Here is an 18919-nt window from a genome sequence, read left to right on the forward strand (position 1 = left end):
AAAAATGCAATGCATCCACTGACTTGGAAGAGAAACGCTGCAATAATTTGATACTGATAAAAATCTGGTGTCATGACGACGAAGGATATAATGATGAGCGGATTTTTCAAAGTAAAAAATGTTTTAGGGAACGACAGCTAAAAGAATCGAAGCAACCTGTCAATCAAAGAAAAATGCTGACTCTTTAGGGAATTCGCCAAGTCTTAGAAGATGAAGTTATTGCAAAAAAAATTGCCGCACCGTGTTTTGCCAAAGCACGTCTCTGCATTTTGTGCACCTTTTGGCGCGGCGATGATGTCAAGTCAACATATGTGTCGTACTTTTTCCCTTTTGCACTTTCACACAAGATGACAGCTGGAAAGGGGCACGGGTTCAAATGCTCTCCCGCTGCTTCCCTGTAAGCTAACAGGAACAACAGAGAATATAAAACAGAAATGTGTGTAGAACATTTCGGAGATATTACAGAGGTCTGCCCCAGATGGAGAAGGGACGCTCACCTGCTGCAGTTAACACCTCCCGTCTGCTCTCGACCAATACCTTAGAGTGGAGAAGAATAATCGAGAAAAAAAATCGAGAGTGAAACGTGAAGACAGTGTTTTGATTAATGGCTTTTGTATCCCTACGGTTCTCAAACAGGATTGTCTGACCTCGCCCCAATGGAGAATGAGCAAGGCGTTTGAGGAGTGAGATTGAAACCAGATATTACTGTTCACACTGGCTCATATCCATCACTTAGGCTGAGGACACGACCAATGACTGAGAGTGTTAGCTACATTTGTCTGGACAGCATCATTCTTTTATGATACAACAATGAAAAAAAAAGTAGACTATTGTACTTTTAGGGCTGGAGTGGCTCGTCACTGGGGTGGTACGATCCATCTTTTTACATGACTTTTACAGTACTTCGGAAAAGGTACAACCTGTTACCTTGAAGGCCTTTGCAACCTGATGTTCTTTTTTGTGTATCGCTGTACTTTATCACTCACCTTCTCATTTCTCTGGCCCCCCACTCTCTGGTGTAATATCGCGTTTCCATTCGTTACATCTCATACTGGATCATTGACCTTTCGTTGAGTTGTTCTGTCCACGGTCCAAAGATTGTGGGGTTACAGAGAAATGTATCTACAACGCAGATATACACATATCCTTCAACTTGTCAGCAATTAAATAAATACCGGCGGAAAGAACCAAATTGAGGTGATAATTCGATATCAGGGTCATTGTACAGATTTTCCATCTGTGGTTCTTTGACAACAAACAAAACTGGTGTAGACTTCCAATCTAATCTGCATATACTATGTATGTGTGAGTTGAGGTCCTGCTGTAATACACGTCCAACAAAAACATAGCAGTTTAGGCTGAGAAGGTGTTGTAAATATGGTCAAAAAGAGAACTTTTGTTCAAAACCCGAAGCCTTCTTCATCTCTCAGATCATCCAAGCCATCGCATGTCTGCAAATGCAATTTGTGAAAGTAATTGTGTAACTGTGTGATATCACAGTCATGATCACAGCACTGTATATGTGTATGTATAGTCATAATGCTCAAATGTCGTCCTTAATTGCTACTATAAGGAATAGTTGTATCTTCACAATATTTCCATCGTATCCACTTGTTCGTTTATGTATTTTATGTAGGCCAAGTGGAGGAAACAGGAGACTGTCATGATGGAAGAGGGTCTCCATCCTCATGATTTTGTTTGGCACTACTTATTTACCAAAAGCTTCACTGTAATGTATTTGTTTACTGACTGGACGCCTGACACGAGAAACACTTCCTGTTCCTTCTTTAATGTGTACCATGTGAGACATCAGTACGCCTCTGTACCGAACTGGAGATTCTGTCCCCGGTTAAAAATACATGGACTGTCACAGCCCTACTCACGTGGCATCAGCTCTACCATGGGAAAGTGTATAAATATAGACTTTATTTGATGTTTTGTTGTTTTGCATATTTGGAGCAGGGAGGGATGGAAAAGGAAAGAAAAAGGAAACAGACACAGACATGCATTAGTCTTATTTTTGTCTTAAATGCTCAATTCCACCCTCGGCCATCTCTGTGTGGAGTTTGCATGTTCTACCCGTACTCCGGTTTCCTCCCACATTCCAAAAAAATGCTAGGTTAATTGGCGACTCCAAATTGTCTATAGGTATGAATGTGAGTGTGAATGGTTGTTTGTCTATATGTGCCCTGTGATTGGCTGGCGACCAGTCCAGGGTGTACCCCGCCTCTCGCCTGAAGACAGCTGGGATAGGTTCCAGCAACCCCCGCGAACCTCGTGAGGAAAAGCGGTAGAAAATGAATGAATGAATGAATGTCTTTAATGCCTTATTACTGTATTGTGTAATAGGCGTGTATAAGATAATATATGCCTTTATTCGTCCCTCAGTGGGGAAATGTATAATTGACTATGGGGGTTTTATTTCATGTCAAAAGGGCAATGTCATGAACAGATTTTCCATAAATATTCTATTCATAAGTAAGGAATCAAATGTATTTGTCACAATTGGGTCTGGTTCATTTTCTATATGTGCTCTGTGATTGACATTATTGGGTACCAGTCTAGGGTGTCAGCTGGGATAGGCCCCAGTGTACAGGTGAAAATGAATGAAGGAATGAATGAAAAACTGCACCATATTTTGGGACACAATGTGAGTGTGAATGGTTGTTTGTCTATATGTGCCCTGTGATTGGCTGGCGACCAGTCCAGGGTGTACCCAGCCTCTCGCCCAAAGACTGAGATAGGCTCCAGCACCCCTGCGACCCTCGTGAGGAAAAAGCGGTAGAAAATGAATGAATGTTGGGACACTGCTGTCTTCTGATATGAATGCAGCATTACCCCTGAACCTCGTATGACAGGCACTTTGGGGAGCGTGGGTAGATACACTACACATCCATGTTTCAAGCCTGGGAGAAGCAGATTACTGAGGAACTCTTAGCTCAGCGCCGAGGCTTGCGTTGCATGCTTTGTGTGTTTGTCAAGACCTTGGCAAGGACCACTGTGCACTTTTGCTCTCTGAATACATTCCTCTTGGTCATCATCAGTATCATTACCTGCACTCTGAACATTACTGAATGAACTCCAAGGTCTCATCCTGTCTGTCTCGCTCCCTTGTTTGACTTGCTTCCCATGCTCACTTGGAGTTCTTGTTCTTGTCGTTGTTCCAAAAACTAGTTCCAAAAACTGTTGCGGCATGCTTGCTCCTGCTCAGCTATTTTGAAGATACAACGTGCATATTTCCTAAAACGGTGTTCTCCCAAAGTAGCATTTGCCAATGAAGGATACTAGATCTACAGTATGTTTCCATGTCCACACATATTTTTTTCAAAATAAAATCAGATCAAGCCAAGATGGAAGTTTGTTTAAGCAACAATTTCTGTGCATTTACGTGCATGCTGGATTAATTTTAGCTGTTTTTATATCTTTAGAACAGACATATTGTATGTGTTCATGCCTGGGTACACTAATTATTATAATAACTAATTAATTATAAACACCAAAGTGTGCACCTCGAGGTTGCTATGGCAATGCAGAAACTGAATTCTCATTCTAACTATTTTGCTCTTTTATTTAAACTCAGAGATTTCTGATACTTTCTTTACCAGGTTATGGTAATCTCGGCACTGGCGGTCTTGGAGGTGGTGGTTACGGAACTGGGGTCTTAGGTGGTGGTGAGTACTTTGTTGGGATGTTCTGTTTTATTATTGTTAGTATTGGCTTCATTTGGATTGAAACGCATTGCATGAAGCTAAGAAACATTGGTGCCATTTTTCCAAATAGGTGGTTATGGAGGATACGGTGCAGGCCCAGGTGGAATCTTCCCAGGAGCAGGACAGAAGGCTGGTAAAAGAGGTAACTTGTGGCAATTGTTCAGTCATCATTTGGTGCATCTATTCAAATTGAGACTGTCTAAAACATTGTTGGAGTGACACTGTCTGGTATAGGGAGAGGGGATTTAGCAATGCAGGGGGACCCTGGTTAGCATTAATGTGGTAATTCATTCCAGAAGGTCTGACTCTAACCAAAACAGATGTTAACCAAATAAATTATTCCCATAAGAAATCATGTAAATCCAATTAACCTGTTGCAGAAAGTAAAAGATATTAACATAAAACGTATTTTTTTAATAGTTTTATAGTTGCAGTTTTCATACAAAAAAATGTTTGATATAGTAGTATACATGTTGTACAATATACTACTAATAAATGACCATGCTGAAGTTATACAAATGCACTTTAGGAAGTGCAGTTTTGTGAATTAATTACAAAAAAATGATCTGTCACTGTATTGATTTAGTAACTATACAACAATGTAGGTTTTAAGTAACAATATATATATTTTTGATTGATATTGCCTATTTGTAAAATAACATATCCTGGTGTATTTAGGAAGTGCAGTTTCGTAAATTAATTACAAAAAATGATCTGTCACTGTATTGTTTTAGTAACTATACAACAATGTAGGTTTTAAGTAACAATATATATATTTTTGATTGATATTGCCTATTTGTAAAATAACATTTCCTGGTGTATTTAGGGCACTAGTATAAAGTTAACGGTTTGATATTTTTGCCAAATGTCGATTAACATGTTCCAATGAAATTGGTGATGTCGCCCTCAAAGGTGCTGGAGGCCCACTGCTACCATTTGGAGGTGAGACGGACTAATGCACACTTCTTTGTCAATAACCAAAAACCAAAATGAATGTATCACAATCAGCATGGAAAAATAATGCATCGGACACAAACATACTCCCACAGAGATTATTGTGACCTCACTGTCTGTGCTGTTTATGTCCATATGATTTACTTTAAATTAGGCAGCTTGATGAGGCATGGACTCATGGGTCCACTCATGATGAGGGCTTTGGCGAACAACTTACGCTTAAATTGGTTGGCAGGAAGAAAACTTCCCTCAAATAAGTCTGGCCTTTTTTCATCACGATACTCAGAATAACAGCTCCTCCCCCCCCCCAAACAGCGTAGATAAAACAGACTTCCTTTGCCAAAACTTCCCTCAACAAATCTCCAGAGCTCACATACTTACAGGTAGTGCGCAATGTCTATCTGAGTAGAGTATGAGGAATGTAAGAATAAAGTCTCAAATACAAATAAATGATTGTGTCGTGCGCTGTGGCCAAACTCCCTACTATGTGAGGCTGACGGTTCATTTCCTGCATGAGAGGCTCGCCAAATGAAATGAGGCATTTGATGATGCAAAGCTAATGATATTTATAGTGGTTGCCTCTCATAGTCAGATTAAAAGTCAGCCATGTTACTTAAAGGTGATGACAGGCTCTGAAGGCTACAGTCATGTGATTAAATTTGTTTTCCATACCTGCACTCCAGGGGCCTCTAGTGGCCAAACACACACACAAAATGATGGTATGCAGGCCTTTTATGGGTGATGCAGCTTGCATTTCTTTCATTTACAAAGCATAATTTCCTGGTGAAAATAAAGGAAATAATAATAATTTGTCTCAAAGTCAAACTTGCCGAAGTCAAATGTTTACGGTTGAGACGTAGTTTACATTTAAAACAGTCATACATGTATAAAACAGGGCGGCACGGCGGTTAGACCTCACAGCGAGGAGACCAGGGTTCAATTCCACCCTCGGCCATCTCTGTATGCATGTTCTCCCCGTGCATGCGTGGGTTTTCTCCGGGTAATCCAGTTTCCTCCCACATTCCAAAAACATGCTAGGTTAATTGGCGACTCCAAATTGTCCATAGGTATGAATGTGAGTGTGAATGGTTGTTTGTCTATATGTGCCCTGTGATTGGCTGGCCACCAGTCCAGGGTGTACCCTGCCTCTCGCCTGAAGACAGCTGGGATAGGCTCCAGCACCCCCGCGACCCTCGTGAGGAAAAAGCGGCAGAAAATGAATGAATGAATGTATAAAACCGTGACTATCTTCAGGCAATTTGACTTTACCGATTTCACAGTACTGAGTAGAAACGGCAGGATTTATGACTTTATTGACTATACTGCATTGCATCGTGTTATACCACAGGGGCAGGAGCTGGAACCGGAGCTGGAACTCTGCCTGGTGGAGGTAAGACTTTGTATATTGTTTCATTTGAAATGACATTAGTGTTTTAACATTCTGTGCTTGTTTTCAGGCCCTGTTATTCCCCAGACAGGTCTTCCGGGAGGGGCTGGTGCAGGATTAGGAAAGAAAACTTCCAAAGTACCAGGTTCTGTAAAGTTACTTCAAATCTTCTTGGCAAACAGGATGTTATTGCATTTTACGATATATTATATACTGGATGCAGCACGGCGGTCGAGTGGTTAGTGTGCAGAACTCACAGCTAGGAGACCCGAGTTCAATCTCACCCTCGGCCATCTCTGTGTGGAGTTTTCATGTTCTCCCCGCGCATGCGTGGGTTTTTTCCGGGTACTCCGGTTTCCTCCCACATTCCAAAAACATGCTAGGTTAATTAGCGACTCCAAATTGTCCATAGGTATGAATGTGAGTGTGAATGGTTGTTTGTCTATATGTGCCCTGTGATTGGCTGGCGACCAGTCCAGGGTGTACCCCGCCTCTCGCCCGAAGACAGCTGGGATAGGCTCCAGCACCCCCGCGACCCTCGTGAGGAAAATCGGTAGAAAATGAATGAATATATTATATTATGTACTGGATACTATTGTATACCAAATCTGTCAACTTCTGTTTCTGCATTTTTATGAGAAAATATAATAAATGTGGAGTTGTGTGGCTGTGTGGCAGGTGTGGGCGTACCTGGGCTTTACCAAGGTGGACTCGTACCTGGAAATGGTATGTGACTTTCACCGGGAGATGTTAAATGCGGTCTTCTCCCTTGTAATGCAATATGCTCTTTCAGGCTTTGGTAGTCGTGGAGTTCTACCAGGAGTTGCTACTGGCAGCGGCCTCAGTCAAAAATCACGTAAGAATTTAACAACTATTCATTTCCAGAGCTGGCATAAAAAAAACGCAAGGACTTTGGCAGCTTTACAAATGGTATGAAGCTGGCATTTCCAATCTTTTTTTGCCACATGAAAACTGTTTAGGCCGAACTTCTGACTAGCCGACATAGCATAAAGTTTGGGGTGGGGAGGTTGTTTCACCCCCATTAAAGATGTTTATCACATATTCTTATGGATGCACATTCATTTTGCAGCATTTTGGGGCACCAGATGCCTTTTTACAGCTCGAAAAAGTCTAATATGGTCATAATTATTACAGCATTTTTTTTTATGTTTGTTAATTTAACAAGGCCATTTGGATGGCATGTTTTTCCTTCTGCAGTTGGAGGAGGGGGGCAGGGTGGTCCAGGAGCAGGTCAGTTCTTGCAGCATTTCAAATTCATATACAGTGCCACATGTGTATATTTTGAATGTATTTAAATATACACTATATTTTTCCCTGATCAGGCTATGGTGGCCAGATGCAGCCTGGAGTGTTCCATGGATATCCACTCAAATCACCAAAATCACAAGGTGTGATTCTGATTTATGGGAATGCATTGAGCTTTATGGACGAATGCAATTACAAATTATGGCCTAATTTCTTGTATTTGCTTTGTGTTTGCTTTTCTTTGTCCTCAGGTGGTTACGGGGCAAAACCTGGAGGTGGCAAACTTCCCTTTGGTACAAACGCTTCTGTTTCATTTATGCATAATATGCATTATTCACACTGGGTGTTCATGATGATGTAACCTTGTAATTTTTCTCAGGCTACGGGGGCTTTGGTAATCAAGGGGCTGGACTCCCAGGAGGTAAAGGTGCCTCTGGGTCAAAGCCTGGGTATCCTGTTGGAACTGGTGTGTAGTCTAATGTCTCATTTGTTCATGTTTGTGCAAAAAAGACCGTAAAAGAAAGTCATATTGTGTTTTATTTTTGTCAGGAGTGGGCACTGGGGGCATCTCACCTGGGCAGGCTAAATCTGCCAAATATGGTAACCTTTAATCTTCAGTCCCAAATGCTGCGGACCATCTATGAGTATGTGTTAAATCTGTGTTTACTGTGTTGTAGGTTTGGGTGGTGCTGGTGGTGTTGGAGCTGTTGCTGGTGGTGCTGGTGCTTATGGTGGCACTGGTGGACTATATCCCGGTCAGATTCCAGGTACCATGTCCCATATGGAATTACAACAATATTTAAAAGCCCTACTTGGCTCAAGAGATATATAACCAAGGCTTATGTTTTTGAATTCATACACTGAGAGGTATCTCTGTTTCACCAGCTGGTTACAGACCAGGGGGTGTACCAGGGGGTGTACCAGGGGGTGTACCAGGGGGTGTACCAGGGGGTGTACCAGGGGGTGTACCAGGTGGTGTACCAGGTGGCGTACCAGGTGGCGTACCAGGTGGCGTACCAGGTGGCGTACCAGGTGGCGTACCAGGGTTTGGTGGATATCAGCCATCAGCCAAAGCAGCTAAATATGGTATGGGTACAGCAATGCTATGTGTGATTTACCAATGTTGATCATGTATGGGTACACATATGGGTATGGGAATTGGTATAGCTAGTAAGGATAAGCGGCATAGAAAATAGATGGAAGGGTGGATGGAATTGCTGATAGTTGTGGTGATGCGAGTGAACTGTATCAAGGGCAAATGCCCTAATGATCCATGTTTAAAAATAATGTAAAGATTGATCTTTTTCACAGGTGGTGTACCAGGTGGTGTACCAGGTGGTGTACCAGGTGGTGTACCAGGTGGTGTACCAGGTGGTGTACCAGGTGGTTTTCCAGGTGCCGTGCCTGGTGGTGTACCAGGGGGCGTGCCAGGAGCCGGTGGATATCTACCATCAGCCAAAGCAGCTAAATATGGTATGGGTACTGTACTGCTAGTTGTTACTGCATCTCAGAAAGATGTACAGTAAGTATCATGTGTACACTTGTACACCATCTGTCTTCTTTCCGTTTGGCAGGTGGCGTACCCGGTGGCGTACCCGGTGGCGTACCCGGTGGCGTACCCGGTGGCGTACCCGGTGGCGTACCCGGTGGCGTACCAGGCGGCATACCCGGGTTTGGTAGGTATCAGCCATCAGTCAAAGAAGCTAAATATGGTATGGGGAATGCTGTAACATTTTTAATTGTCCCTCCTGGTAGCAGTTATTGTTATAGCTTTGTGATAGCTTTGGTGATGCGGGTCTACTGTATCTAAGGCAGATGACTTCACGTTTCATGTGTAATGTAAAGATTCACCATCTTTTTCACAGGTGGTGTGCCTGGTGGTGTTCCGGGTGGTGTTCCAGGGGGTGTAGCAGGAGCGGGTGGATATCTACCATCTGCCAAAGCAGCTAAATATGGTAATATTTAATAATTGAATATTTTATTTAGTGGTGTTGGGGTATGGTGCTATCATGTCAGTATTCACACATTCTTGTATCTTCTTGTCAGGTGGGGTACCAGGTGGTGTACCAGGGAGCGTGCCCGGTGGCGTTCCTGGTGGAGTACCAGGGGGTTTGCCAGGTGGTGTGTCAGGGCTTGGTGGTTATTCACCAGCAGCCAAAGCAGCTAACTATGGTATGCGTCACTACCCTGCCATTCAGAACGTACATATTTGCTGGCATTAGGGTTATAGACTTACATCTTTGATCTATTCAATGATCAGTAGCAATTATGTCAGCATTCATACAGCCTTCTGTGTCTCCTGCAGGTGGAATTCCAGGTGGTGTGCCAGGTGGTGTACCAGGTGGTGTACCAGGTGGTGTACCAGGTGGTGTACCAGGTGGTGTACCAGGGTTTGGTGGTTATTCACCAGCAGCCAAGGCAGCTAAATATGGTATGAGCCACTGCTCCACCAGTTACAATTTGCATTTTTCTGGCATTTCTGCTGTTGGTGTCATATATCGTGTTGAAAAGTGTATCAGCATTTGTTTAGCCTTGTGTATCAATGCAGGTGGGGTTCCAGGCGGTGTACCGGGTGGTGTGCCTGGTGGTGTGCCCGGTGGTGTCCCAGGCTATGGTGGTTTTTCCCCAGCAGCCAAAGCAGCTAAATATGGTATGAGACACTTTTCTAATAGTTGCAATTTACAGTTTTGCTTTCATTGCTGGTATTGTTGATGAAAGAGTTACACGATATATCCTGGTCATATACTGTATTGTAATATAATATGTACTATGTGTAGAAATCATGTCAGCATTGATACCTTACATATCCATAAAGGTGGTGTTCCCGGTGGTGTTCCCGGTGGTGTTCCCGGTGGTGTTCCCGGTGGTGTTCCCGGTGGTGTTCCCGGTGGTGTTCCCGGTGGTGTTCCCGGTGGTGTGCCAGGATTTGGCGGTTATTCGCCAGCAGGCAAAGCAGCTAAATATGGTATGAGCCACTGCTCTAACAGTTGCAATTTACAGCTTTGCTGCCATTTTTGGTTGTTTAGGTGGCACAGGTGAACTACTGTAAATTGTAGTCATGTAGGAAATTGTTTATTATGTGGGGAATCAGCATTTTTACAACGTTCTGTGTTACCTCAGTTGAAGTGTAGAAAGTCGCTGCAGCGTGCAGGTGGGGGACAATTGGTGGGCCTGGCAGGGACCTTCACTGTAGCCAAGGCAGACACCTCTATGTATAATGCATAACAATCATGCATGAATAATCAACATTTTTGACAGGAGGTGTACCTGGTGGCATACCTGGCGGCGTACCTGGCGGCGTACCTGGCGGCGTACCTGGCGGCGTACCTGGCGGTGTACCTGGTGGCGTACCTGGTGGTGTACCTGGTGGTGGATATCTACCATCAGCCAAAGCAGCTAAATATGGTATGGGCTCTAGTAGACACAGCTGTTGGTGTTTGAGCAGTTGTTTTTTTAATTTGCCGTATTGCAGTGGTTCACAAATTATTTTCTTTTATGCCCACCCCCCAGTCAAAATTGTATTACATTTCTTATAAAAGTGTAATATTTAATAGGCATGTTTTTGTTATTACCAAATACCATCTTTCATGGCTCTGCTTGACAGGAGGCATACCAGGTGGTGTACCAGGAGGAGTGCCCGGTGGAGTACCAGGTGGTGTACCAGGTGGAGTACCAGGTGGTGTTCCAGGTGGTGTTCCAGGCGGAGCACCATTTGCAGTACCAGGAGGATATCCAAGACCAGGGACTGGTACATATTCTCCAGCAGCCAAAGCAGCAAAATATGGTATGGGCATTGTCTACCAGCTATACTTCTCAGTACTTTTAGTCAAAGCGAGAACACTATTTATTTTGATAACAATTAGTGGAGTAACTATACATTCATATATTCAGCATTGTACATTTTTATTTTTTTTCCTGCAAAAATAGGATGTTTTTTTTTAAGAAATTTCCCCTGAAATCAGTAATCAAGTATAAATACATGATAGTAAAGCATACATATGCAACGTGACATCATTGCAAGTGTGTGTCTTCAGCAGCACTACCTTTGACAATTTGTTCCAACGTGCAGCAATGTCAACACCAGTTAATATATGATTGTAAGTCGGACCTTGAATTACAACAGGGAAGTAGCAGTAGGCTTGGACCAACAGCTATTCATGGATACTCTTGAATTGTAACCCTCACAAATGTACTACTAATACATATACTGTACCATCCTAGAGTCAGCTATTCTAGGTTCATGTTTTGATTCATAATAATTGTGGCTTACAGGAGGAGCAGGAGCAGGATTTGGAACAGGAGGCCTGGGGGGAACAGGCGTATTGGGAGGAGCTGGATTAGGCGGAGTACCTGGTTTGGTGCCAGGGGGAGTTGGAGGTGGACAATACTCTGCTGCTGCGAAAGCTGCTAAATATGGTACATGGAACATATAACATATGTGTTAGTGGTTGTGCTCGTAAATGGTAATGTAGTCATACACTCGGCTCACTTCCACTGATGGGTGGACATGTGTATTTTCAGATACGGTAGACAAAACAAACAGACACTTGCATTGTCATTTGTGTATACAGTTGATGATGATTAATATTATTATTATTGGTTTAAGTTTTAAATCATGCTTGCTCTTAATTCTGTGTTACAGGAGGAGCAGGAGCAGGGCTCGGAACAGGAGGGCTGGGAGGATCAGGGATAGGAGGTGGAGCTGGTTTCGTACCCGGAGGGGCTGTCGGTGGACAGTACCCTGCTGCTGCTGCTGCTGCAAAAGCTGCTAAATACGGTACAATACATAAAACACATGATACACTCTTACAGCCGTATTTAGTGGTAGTACTATTTTTCTAATTTCATCTTTAAATAATGCTTGATTTGTCTTTATTGGGACTTACCACAGGAGGAGCAGGAGCAGGGTTTGGAACAGGAGGGCTAGGAGGAACAGGAGTAGGAGGTGGAGCTGGTTTACTGCCTGGAGGGGCTGTTGGTGGACAGTATCCTGCTGCTGCTGCAAAAGCTGCTAAATACGGTACAATACATAAAACACATAATAAACTCTTAGAGCCGTATTTAGTGGTAGAGCCATTTGTCTAATTTCATCTTTAAACATGCTTGATTTGTCTTTATTGGGACTTACTACAGGAGGAGCAGGAGCAGGGTTTGGAACAGGAGGGCTGGGAACAGGGATAGGAGGTGGAGCTGGTGTAGTACCAGGAGGAGTCGGAGTTGGACAATACCCTGCTGGTGCAAAAGCTGCCAAATATGGTACAATACATGAACAAATAATACAATGTTCATAAATTATAATGTATGTACAATTGGTATGTACATACAACATGCATGCCTGATTGGACTACAGGAGGAGCAGGAGCAGGGTTGGGAGCAGGAGGGCTGGGAGGAACAGGAGTAGGAGGAGGAGCTGGTGCAGTACCAGGAGGAGTTGGAGGTGGACAATACCCTGCTGGTGCAAAAGCTGCCAAATATGGTACTATAAATAAATAAATAAATAATACACTGTTCATACGTAGATTATCATGTAGTATGTACAATTGGTAACAACATGCATGCCTGATTGGGTTACAGGAGGAGCAGGAGCAGGGTTAGGAGCAGGAGGGCTGGGAGGAGCAGGAGTAGGAGGTGGAGCTGGTGCAGTACCAGGAGGAGTCGGACAATACCCTGCTGGTGCAAAAGCTGCCAAATATGGTACAATCCATAAGAAAATAATACGCTGTTTATAGATTATCATGTATAGTATGTACAATTGGTAGCAACATGCATGCCTGATTGGGTTACAGGAGGAGCAGGAGCGGGAGGGCTGGGAGGAACAGGAGTAGGAGGTGGAGCTGGTCTAGTACCAGGGGGAGGTGGACAATACCCTGCTGGTGCAAAAGCTGCCAAATATGGTACTATAAATAAAGAAATAATACATTGTTCATAGATTATCATGTGTGTATAATTGGTAACAACATAACATGCCTGTTTGGGTTACAGGAGGAGCAGGAGCAGGGTTAGGAGCAGGAGGGCTGGGAGGAGCAGGAGTAGGAGGTGGAGCTGGTGCAGTACCAGGAGGAGTCGGAGTTGGACAATACCCTGCTGGTGCAAAAGCTGCCAAATATGGTACTATAAATAAAGAAATAATACACTGTTCATAGATTATCATGTATGTACAATTGGTAACAACATGCACGCCTGAATGGGTTACAGGAGGAGCAGGAACGGGAGGGCTGGGAGGAACAGGAGTAGGAGGTGGAGCTGGTCTAGTACCAGGAGGAGTCGGAGGTGGACAATACCCTGCTGGTGCAAAAGCTGCCAAATATGGTACTATAAATAAAGAAATAATACATTGTTCATAGATTATCATGTGTGTACAATTGGTAGCAACATACCATGCCTGATTGGATTACAGGAGGAGCAGGAGCAGGGTTAGGAGCAGGAGGGCTGGGAGGAGCAGGAGTAGGAGGTGGAGCCGGTTTCATACCAGGAGGAGTTGGAGGTGGACAATACCCTGCTGGTGCAAAAGCTGCTAAATATGGTACTATAAATAAAAAAATAATACACTGTTCATACGTAGATTATCATGTATGTACAATTGGTGACAACATGCATGCGTGATTGGATTACAGGAGGAGCAGGAGCAGGGTTAGGAGCAGGAGGGCTGGGAGGAGCAGGAGTAGGAGGTGGAGCTGGCTTTGTACCAGGAGGAGTCGGAGGTGGACAATACCCTGCTGGTGCAAAAGCTGCTAAATATGGTACAATACATAATGAAATAATACACTGTTCCACTTATATTTAGTGGTAGAGATATTTGTCTAATTTTATATTTAAACAGCATGCTTGTTTCTCTATTTGGAATTACAGGAGGAGCAGGAGCAGGGTTTGGAACAGGAGGGTTGGGAGGAATGGGAGTAGGAGGAGGAGCTGGTTTAGTACCAGGAGGAGTTGGAGGTGGACAGTACCCTGCTGGTGCAGCCAAAGCTGCTAAATACGGTACAATACATAAAACACAAAATCCACCATTATAGTCGTGTTAACTAGTAGAACAGTTTTTTTCTCATTACAATCTTAAACAACATCCTTGATGTATCTTTATTGTGAATTACAGGAGGAGCAGGAGCAGGGTTTGGACCAGGAGCCTTCGGGGGAACAGGAGGACTTGGAGGAGCAGGAGTAGGAGGAGGAGCTGGTTTATTACCAGGAGGAGTTGGAGGTGGACAATACCCTGCTGCTGCAAAAGCTGCCAAATATGGTACCAATAAGATTAAGTACACCTCCATGGACATCAAAACATTCAGAATGATGAATTATTGCTGCAATTTAAAGCTAATGCAACATTTGTTAATTCCCTTCATTTTTTGAGGTCCGGGAGCAGCAGGAACAGGGTTTGGTCAACAAGGACTTGGAGGAATAGGAACAGGAGTAGGGGGAGTACCAGGTTTAGTACCAGGAGGTGGACAATACTCTGCTGCTGCAAAAGCTGCCAAATATGGTACAGCAAATCATATAAACAACACGTATGTTCAGTTGGTCTAGTTTTAATATTTTAAACAATGTGTGATTCATTTTATCTTTAAAGGAGGAGCAGGAGCAGGCTTAGGAGGAGGAGGACTAGGAGGGACAGGAATGGGAGTAGGGGGAGGGCCTGGTTTGGTCGCAGGAGGAGTTGGAGGTGGACAATATCCTGCTGGTGCTGCTGCCTCTGCAAAAGCTGCTAAATATGGTAAAGTATGAACAATGTATTGTAAATTTAGTAAAATATACACATGCATTATTGTTATTGTTATTGTTAAATTAAATTATAAATGGTCATGTTTCCTCCTCCTTAATTGTGAGTTACAGGGGGAGGAGGCGCAGGGCTAGGAGGCGGAGGACTTGGAGGAACAGGAACAGGAACAGGAGTAGGAGGAGGACCTGGCTTGGTGCCAGGAGGACAATATTCTGCTGCTGCAAAAGCTGCCAAATATGGTACAATAAATACATCAATCGATTTTTATAAGTTTAAATGAAATGTTTATATCATCATTCGATTGTCTGTTACAGGAGGAGCAGGAGCAGGGTTAGGAACGGGAGGGCTGGGAGGAACAGGAGTCGGAGGAGGAGCTGGTTTAGGTCCTGGAGGAGTTGGAGGTGGACAATACCCTGCTGGTGCAAAAGCTGCCAAATATGGTACTATAAATAAAGAAATAATACACTGTTCATAGATTGTCATGCGTGTACAATTGGTAACAACATGCATGCATAATTGGGTCACAGGAGGAGCAGGAGCAGGATTAGGAACAGGAGGCCTTGGGGGAACAGGAGTAGCAGTAGTTCCAGGAGGAGTCGGAGGTGGACAATACCCTGCTGGTGCAAAAGCTGCCAAATATGGTACTATAAATAAAAAAATAATACACTGTTTATAGATTATCATGTATGTACAATTGGTAACAACATGCATGCCTGATTGGGTTACAGGAGGAGCAGGAGCAGGGTTAGGAGCAGGAGGGCTGGGAGGAACAGGAGTAGGAGGTGGAGCTGGTGCAGTACCAGGAGGAGTCGGAGTCGGACAATACCCTGCTGGTGCAAAAGCTGCCAAATATGGTACAATACATAAAACACACTAACCTTTCAAGATGTATCAGAATATACTTTATTATTTTAACAGTTCCTGAATTGGGGGTTTCAACAGGAGCTGGAGCTGGGGTTGGAGTAGCAGGAGCAGGAGGCGTAGGTCCAGGAGGCGTAGGACCAGGAGGAGTAGGACCAGGAGGCGTAGGACCAGGAGGAGTAGGACCAGGAGGAGTAGGACCAGCGGGAGGTGGTCAGTACTCTGCTGCTGCAAAAGCTGCCAAATATCTGCCAGGAGCAACGCCGTATCCAGGTGGTTCTGGTGTTCCCGATGGTTCTGCTGGTGTGCTGCCAGGTAGCACGGGTGTTCCTGTTGCTGGAAAGCCACGTAAGGCATCCTGGAGATTCACTTGTTTTCTGATATGGATATTTTTATTATTTATTTTTTATCAATAATGTTGCTGTTGTTTCTACAGCGAAGGTTGTTGGTCCTTCTGGAACCAGCGGTCCAGGTACTGTTAACCTGCATTTCTTTCTTTTGCACATTATTAACAGACATTTGAAACCAGAATTTATTTAAATTAATAATGAATAAACAGTAATCCCTCGCCACATCACATTTAAATTTAGTAGCTTTACTCGATCATGGTTGAATACGGCTTATTATTGGTCTATTTAATGTCTATTTAATGCCTATTTAAGCAAATGTTACATCTTCATGGTCTAAACCAGGGGTCTCAAACTCAATTTACTTGGGGGCCACTGGAGCTCGGGTCTGGGTGAGACTGGGCCGCATCAGGTTTTCCAAAAAAAAAAAACGCATTTATTAAAAACAAAAAAAATTTAAAAACTTTGCTTTGGTTCCAATTTTCTACAAGAAAAGCTCTGATAAAACATTCCACTGTTCTCAAATATCTTACTTTTTTTTTTCTACACAAAATAAAATGAAAAATAAATAAACAAATCAAGAATAAAGAAAATCAATCAATCAGTAATAAATAAATAAATATAATAATAAAAATAAAACGGCAAATAATAAAAACTTAAGAAACCACATATAGTTGGTGGGTAGACAAATTATTTTTTTCAGATTAAAATGAACAAAGCATTATTAGAGCCCTGTAGACATGACAAAACACGACTATAGTCACATTCATACTCTTTTTATTTAACATATTGCGCAACTGCAGGGTCTTGAGACACATGACACATGAGACACACTAACTCACAAACTAGAGAGCTAGGCTAAATGGTAGCCTTCAAGTTATTTCCTTTAAACCTAAATAGCCAAAAATATACCACTTCCACACGGATAGGGAGGATAACTATTAACAGTTAACTATTAATGTTACTGTAATATTCAGCAGACTGGATCATTGGAACAACAGGCTTTTATGGCAGCCTTGAAACTTCTCACAACAGGCACAGTAATCCCGATAAAAAAAAATCCCAATAAAAACACAGACTACTGTTGTGGTTGTTACCAACGCTAAGGTGAAAGAATTCTGAACCACCAAGTTACTTCCTGTCCACCCACCACTCAACTCCCACTCAAATTTACATCAACACAATGTCTTAAATTGTCTATAAATGGTTTATTATGTTTTCTATATTTGGTAATATAAGTGTAAAGGTGACTATAGTGGTGTTTTAAGTCGAGCGTACCAATAAACTGTGATAAACGAGGGATTACTGTACTCTAGCTCCACACATTGGGAAACACCCATGCAGTATCACACCCACTTGGCCTACTACCACACTGGCTGGAACTCACATTTGTATTTTGTATTGCTTCTTTTCCCACTTGTTGACTACCTTTTAGTTTACAGCCTCGCAGCTGTGGCAGCGACCGCTTTCTACCTTTGTAGTCAAACCAAACTGTGCTCCATTTCTTTTGGCAGGGCCCACAGCTATTGCCACAAATGGCAAGGCACCAGACCTCCCACAGCCCAGTAAGACCATCTATTTACATGCAATGTATATTTTCTACCAGCAACTGTATGTAGCTTGTGCACTGTGCAAAATAGGGAGTTCAATTAGCATAGACCACCAATCAAATGATGTTTTTAGTTAAAAAAAAAACAAAACAAAAAAACAATGGTGGGTCAGCAAGAAGGCTAAAATCATCACACAGCAACTTAACACTGAAATGGTAGCTAAGAAATATACAAGACAGGTACCAATATGACTTTTAAATAAAAAACAACAGCCTGGAGCTGAGAACGACAAGTATGATTAATAAATAATTTATAATCATTTATAATCATGTCCTGTCATTTACCTTAATGTTCATAAAATACTGTAAAAATTGGCACATGTCAGACATAGTTGCAAATGGTGATTCATCATTATTAATTAATTAGCAAACTACGATTAATCTGATTTTGAAATGCAACCATTTGACAAATATATAACAAAACCTATTAGATATACAGTATACTCTCCAGTTAAAAATTAAAGTAAGTACTTGATTGTTTGAAGTTTGGTTTGACAATGAGGATGCTTGCACTTACAAATACAAAACAGATGTTCTCAAAAGCTGCTATCTTTACAATTCTACAGCAGGGCTATTCATGACTTTCAGTTTCATGCACCAGTAGGCATCTATTAAAACAAATATTTTTGGATGGCTGCTGTAAATATGATGTCCCTGCTGAAGGATACTGCACTATTTGCTTTATGTTATTTTAAAAGCTACTCATACAGTATACTGCCTGTGTTTGTTTGTTAGGCCCATTTAAAAAAAATATAATAATAAATTGACTAATTTCTGTTTTCTTATTGTTTTGCTGTTTTGCACCCTTGTGATGGATGTGACAAAAACAAGGCGGTAGGTTCATAATTCTGCTCTATTCATTATATTTGTGTAATAGTGGTAGTTAATAGTTGCTTCCTTTTGTTACAGCTGGTGCTGGAATTATTCAACCAAGCGGTGAGTGGAACAAACAATCATTGTACTTGCAGCAAACTAAGTTAAAGCGGGTTGTTAACCTTACATAGGTATATGTATACCTACTATGTACCATATACCATATACTTATACCTTACTGTGCATAATTTGACTCAT

The 18919-nt window shown here is 42.5% G+C and overlaps 1 protein-coding gene across 1 annotated transcript in view; it reads left to right on the plus strand.

Moving 5' to 3' along the window:
* Positions 1-18919, plus strand: part of elna (elastin a) — a 50060-nt gene that overhangs the window by 24070 nt on the left and 7071 nt on the right. The window contains exons 6-46 of the mRNA XM_078793010.1: positions 3606-3671; positions 3781-3852; positions 4623-4652; positions 6013-6054; positions 6122-6196; positions 6730-6777; positions 6845-6907; positions 7270-7302; positions 7395-7460; positions 7569-7610; positions 7697-7783; positions 7867-7917; positions 7995-8084; positions 8203-8426; positions 8629-8790; positions 8892-8988; positions 9183-9272; positions 9364-9489; positions 9623-9748; positions 9866-9967; positions 10133-10282; positions 10576-10722; positions 10922-11101; positions 11590-11733; positions 11960-12094; positions 12209-12337; positions 12451-12501; positions 13354-13425; positions 13715-13840; positions 13941-14057; positions 14167-14295; positions 14411-14554; positions 14666-14794; positions 14882-15025; positions 15145-15270; positions 15346-15471; positions 15559-15672; positions 15760-15885; positions 15974-16240; positions 16329-16364; positions 17754-17804. Of these exons, the coding sequence (XP_078649136.1) occupies positions 3606-3671; positions 3781-3852; positions 4623-4652; positions 6013-6054; positions 6122-6196; positions 6730-6777; positions 6845-6907; positions 7270-7302; positions 7395-7460; positions 7569-7610; positions 7697-7783; positions 7867-7917; positions 7995-8084; positions 8203-8426; positions 8629-8790; positions 8892-8988; positions 9183-9272; positions 9364-9489; positions 9623-9748; positions 9866-9967; positions 10133-10282; positions 10576-10722; positions 10922-11101; positions 11590-11733; positions 11960-12094; positions 12209-12337; positions 12451-12501; positions 13354-13425; positions 13715-13840; positions 13941-14057; positions 14167-14295; positions 14411-14554; positions 14666-14794; positions 14882-15025; positions 15145-15270; positions 15346-15471; positions 15559-15672; positions 15760-15885; positions 15974-16240; positions 16329-16364; positions 17754-17804 (4335 nt within the window). The remainder of the gene's footprint in view (positions 1-3605; positions 3672-3780; positions 3853-4622; positions 4653-6012; positions 6055-6121; positions 6197-6729; positions 6778-6844; positions 6908-7269; positions 7303-7394; positions 7461-7568; positions 7611-7696; positions 7784-7866; positions 7918-7994; positions 8085-8202; positions 8427-8628; positions 8791-8891; positions 8989-9182; positions 9273-9363; positions 9490-9622; positions 9749-9865; positions 9968-10132; positions 10283-10575; positions 10723-10921; positions 11102-11589; positions 11734-11959; positions 12095-12208; positions 12338-12450; positions 12502-13353; positions 13426-13714; positions 13841-13940; positions 14058-14166; positions 14296-14410; positions 14555-14665; positions 14795-14881; positions 15026-15144; positions 15271-15345; positions 15472-15558; positions 15673-15759; positions 15886-15973; positions 16241-16328; positions 16365-17753; positions 17805-18919) is intronic.

This window comes from Doryrhamphus excisus, linkage group LG8 (assembly GCF_037039965.1).
Source record: "Doryrhamphus excisus strain RoL-2023G ecotype Guam linkage group LG8, RoL_Dexc_Guam_v1.1, whole genome shotgun sequence".
Taxonomy (NCBI): Eukaryota; Metazoa; Chordata; class Actinopteri; order Syngnathiformes; family Syngnathidae; genus Doryrhamphus; species Doryrhamphus excisus.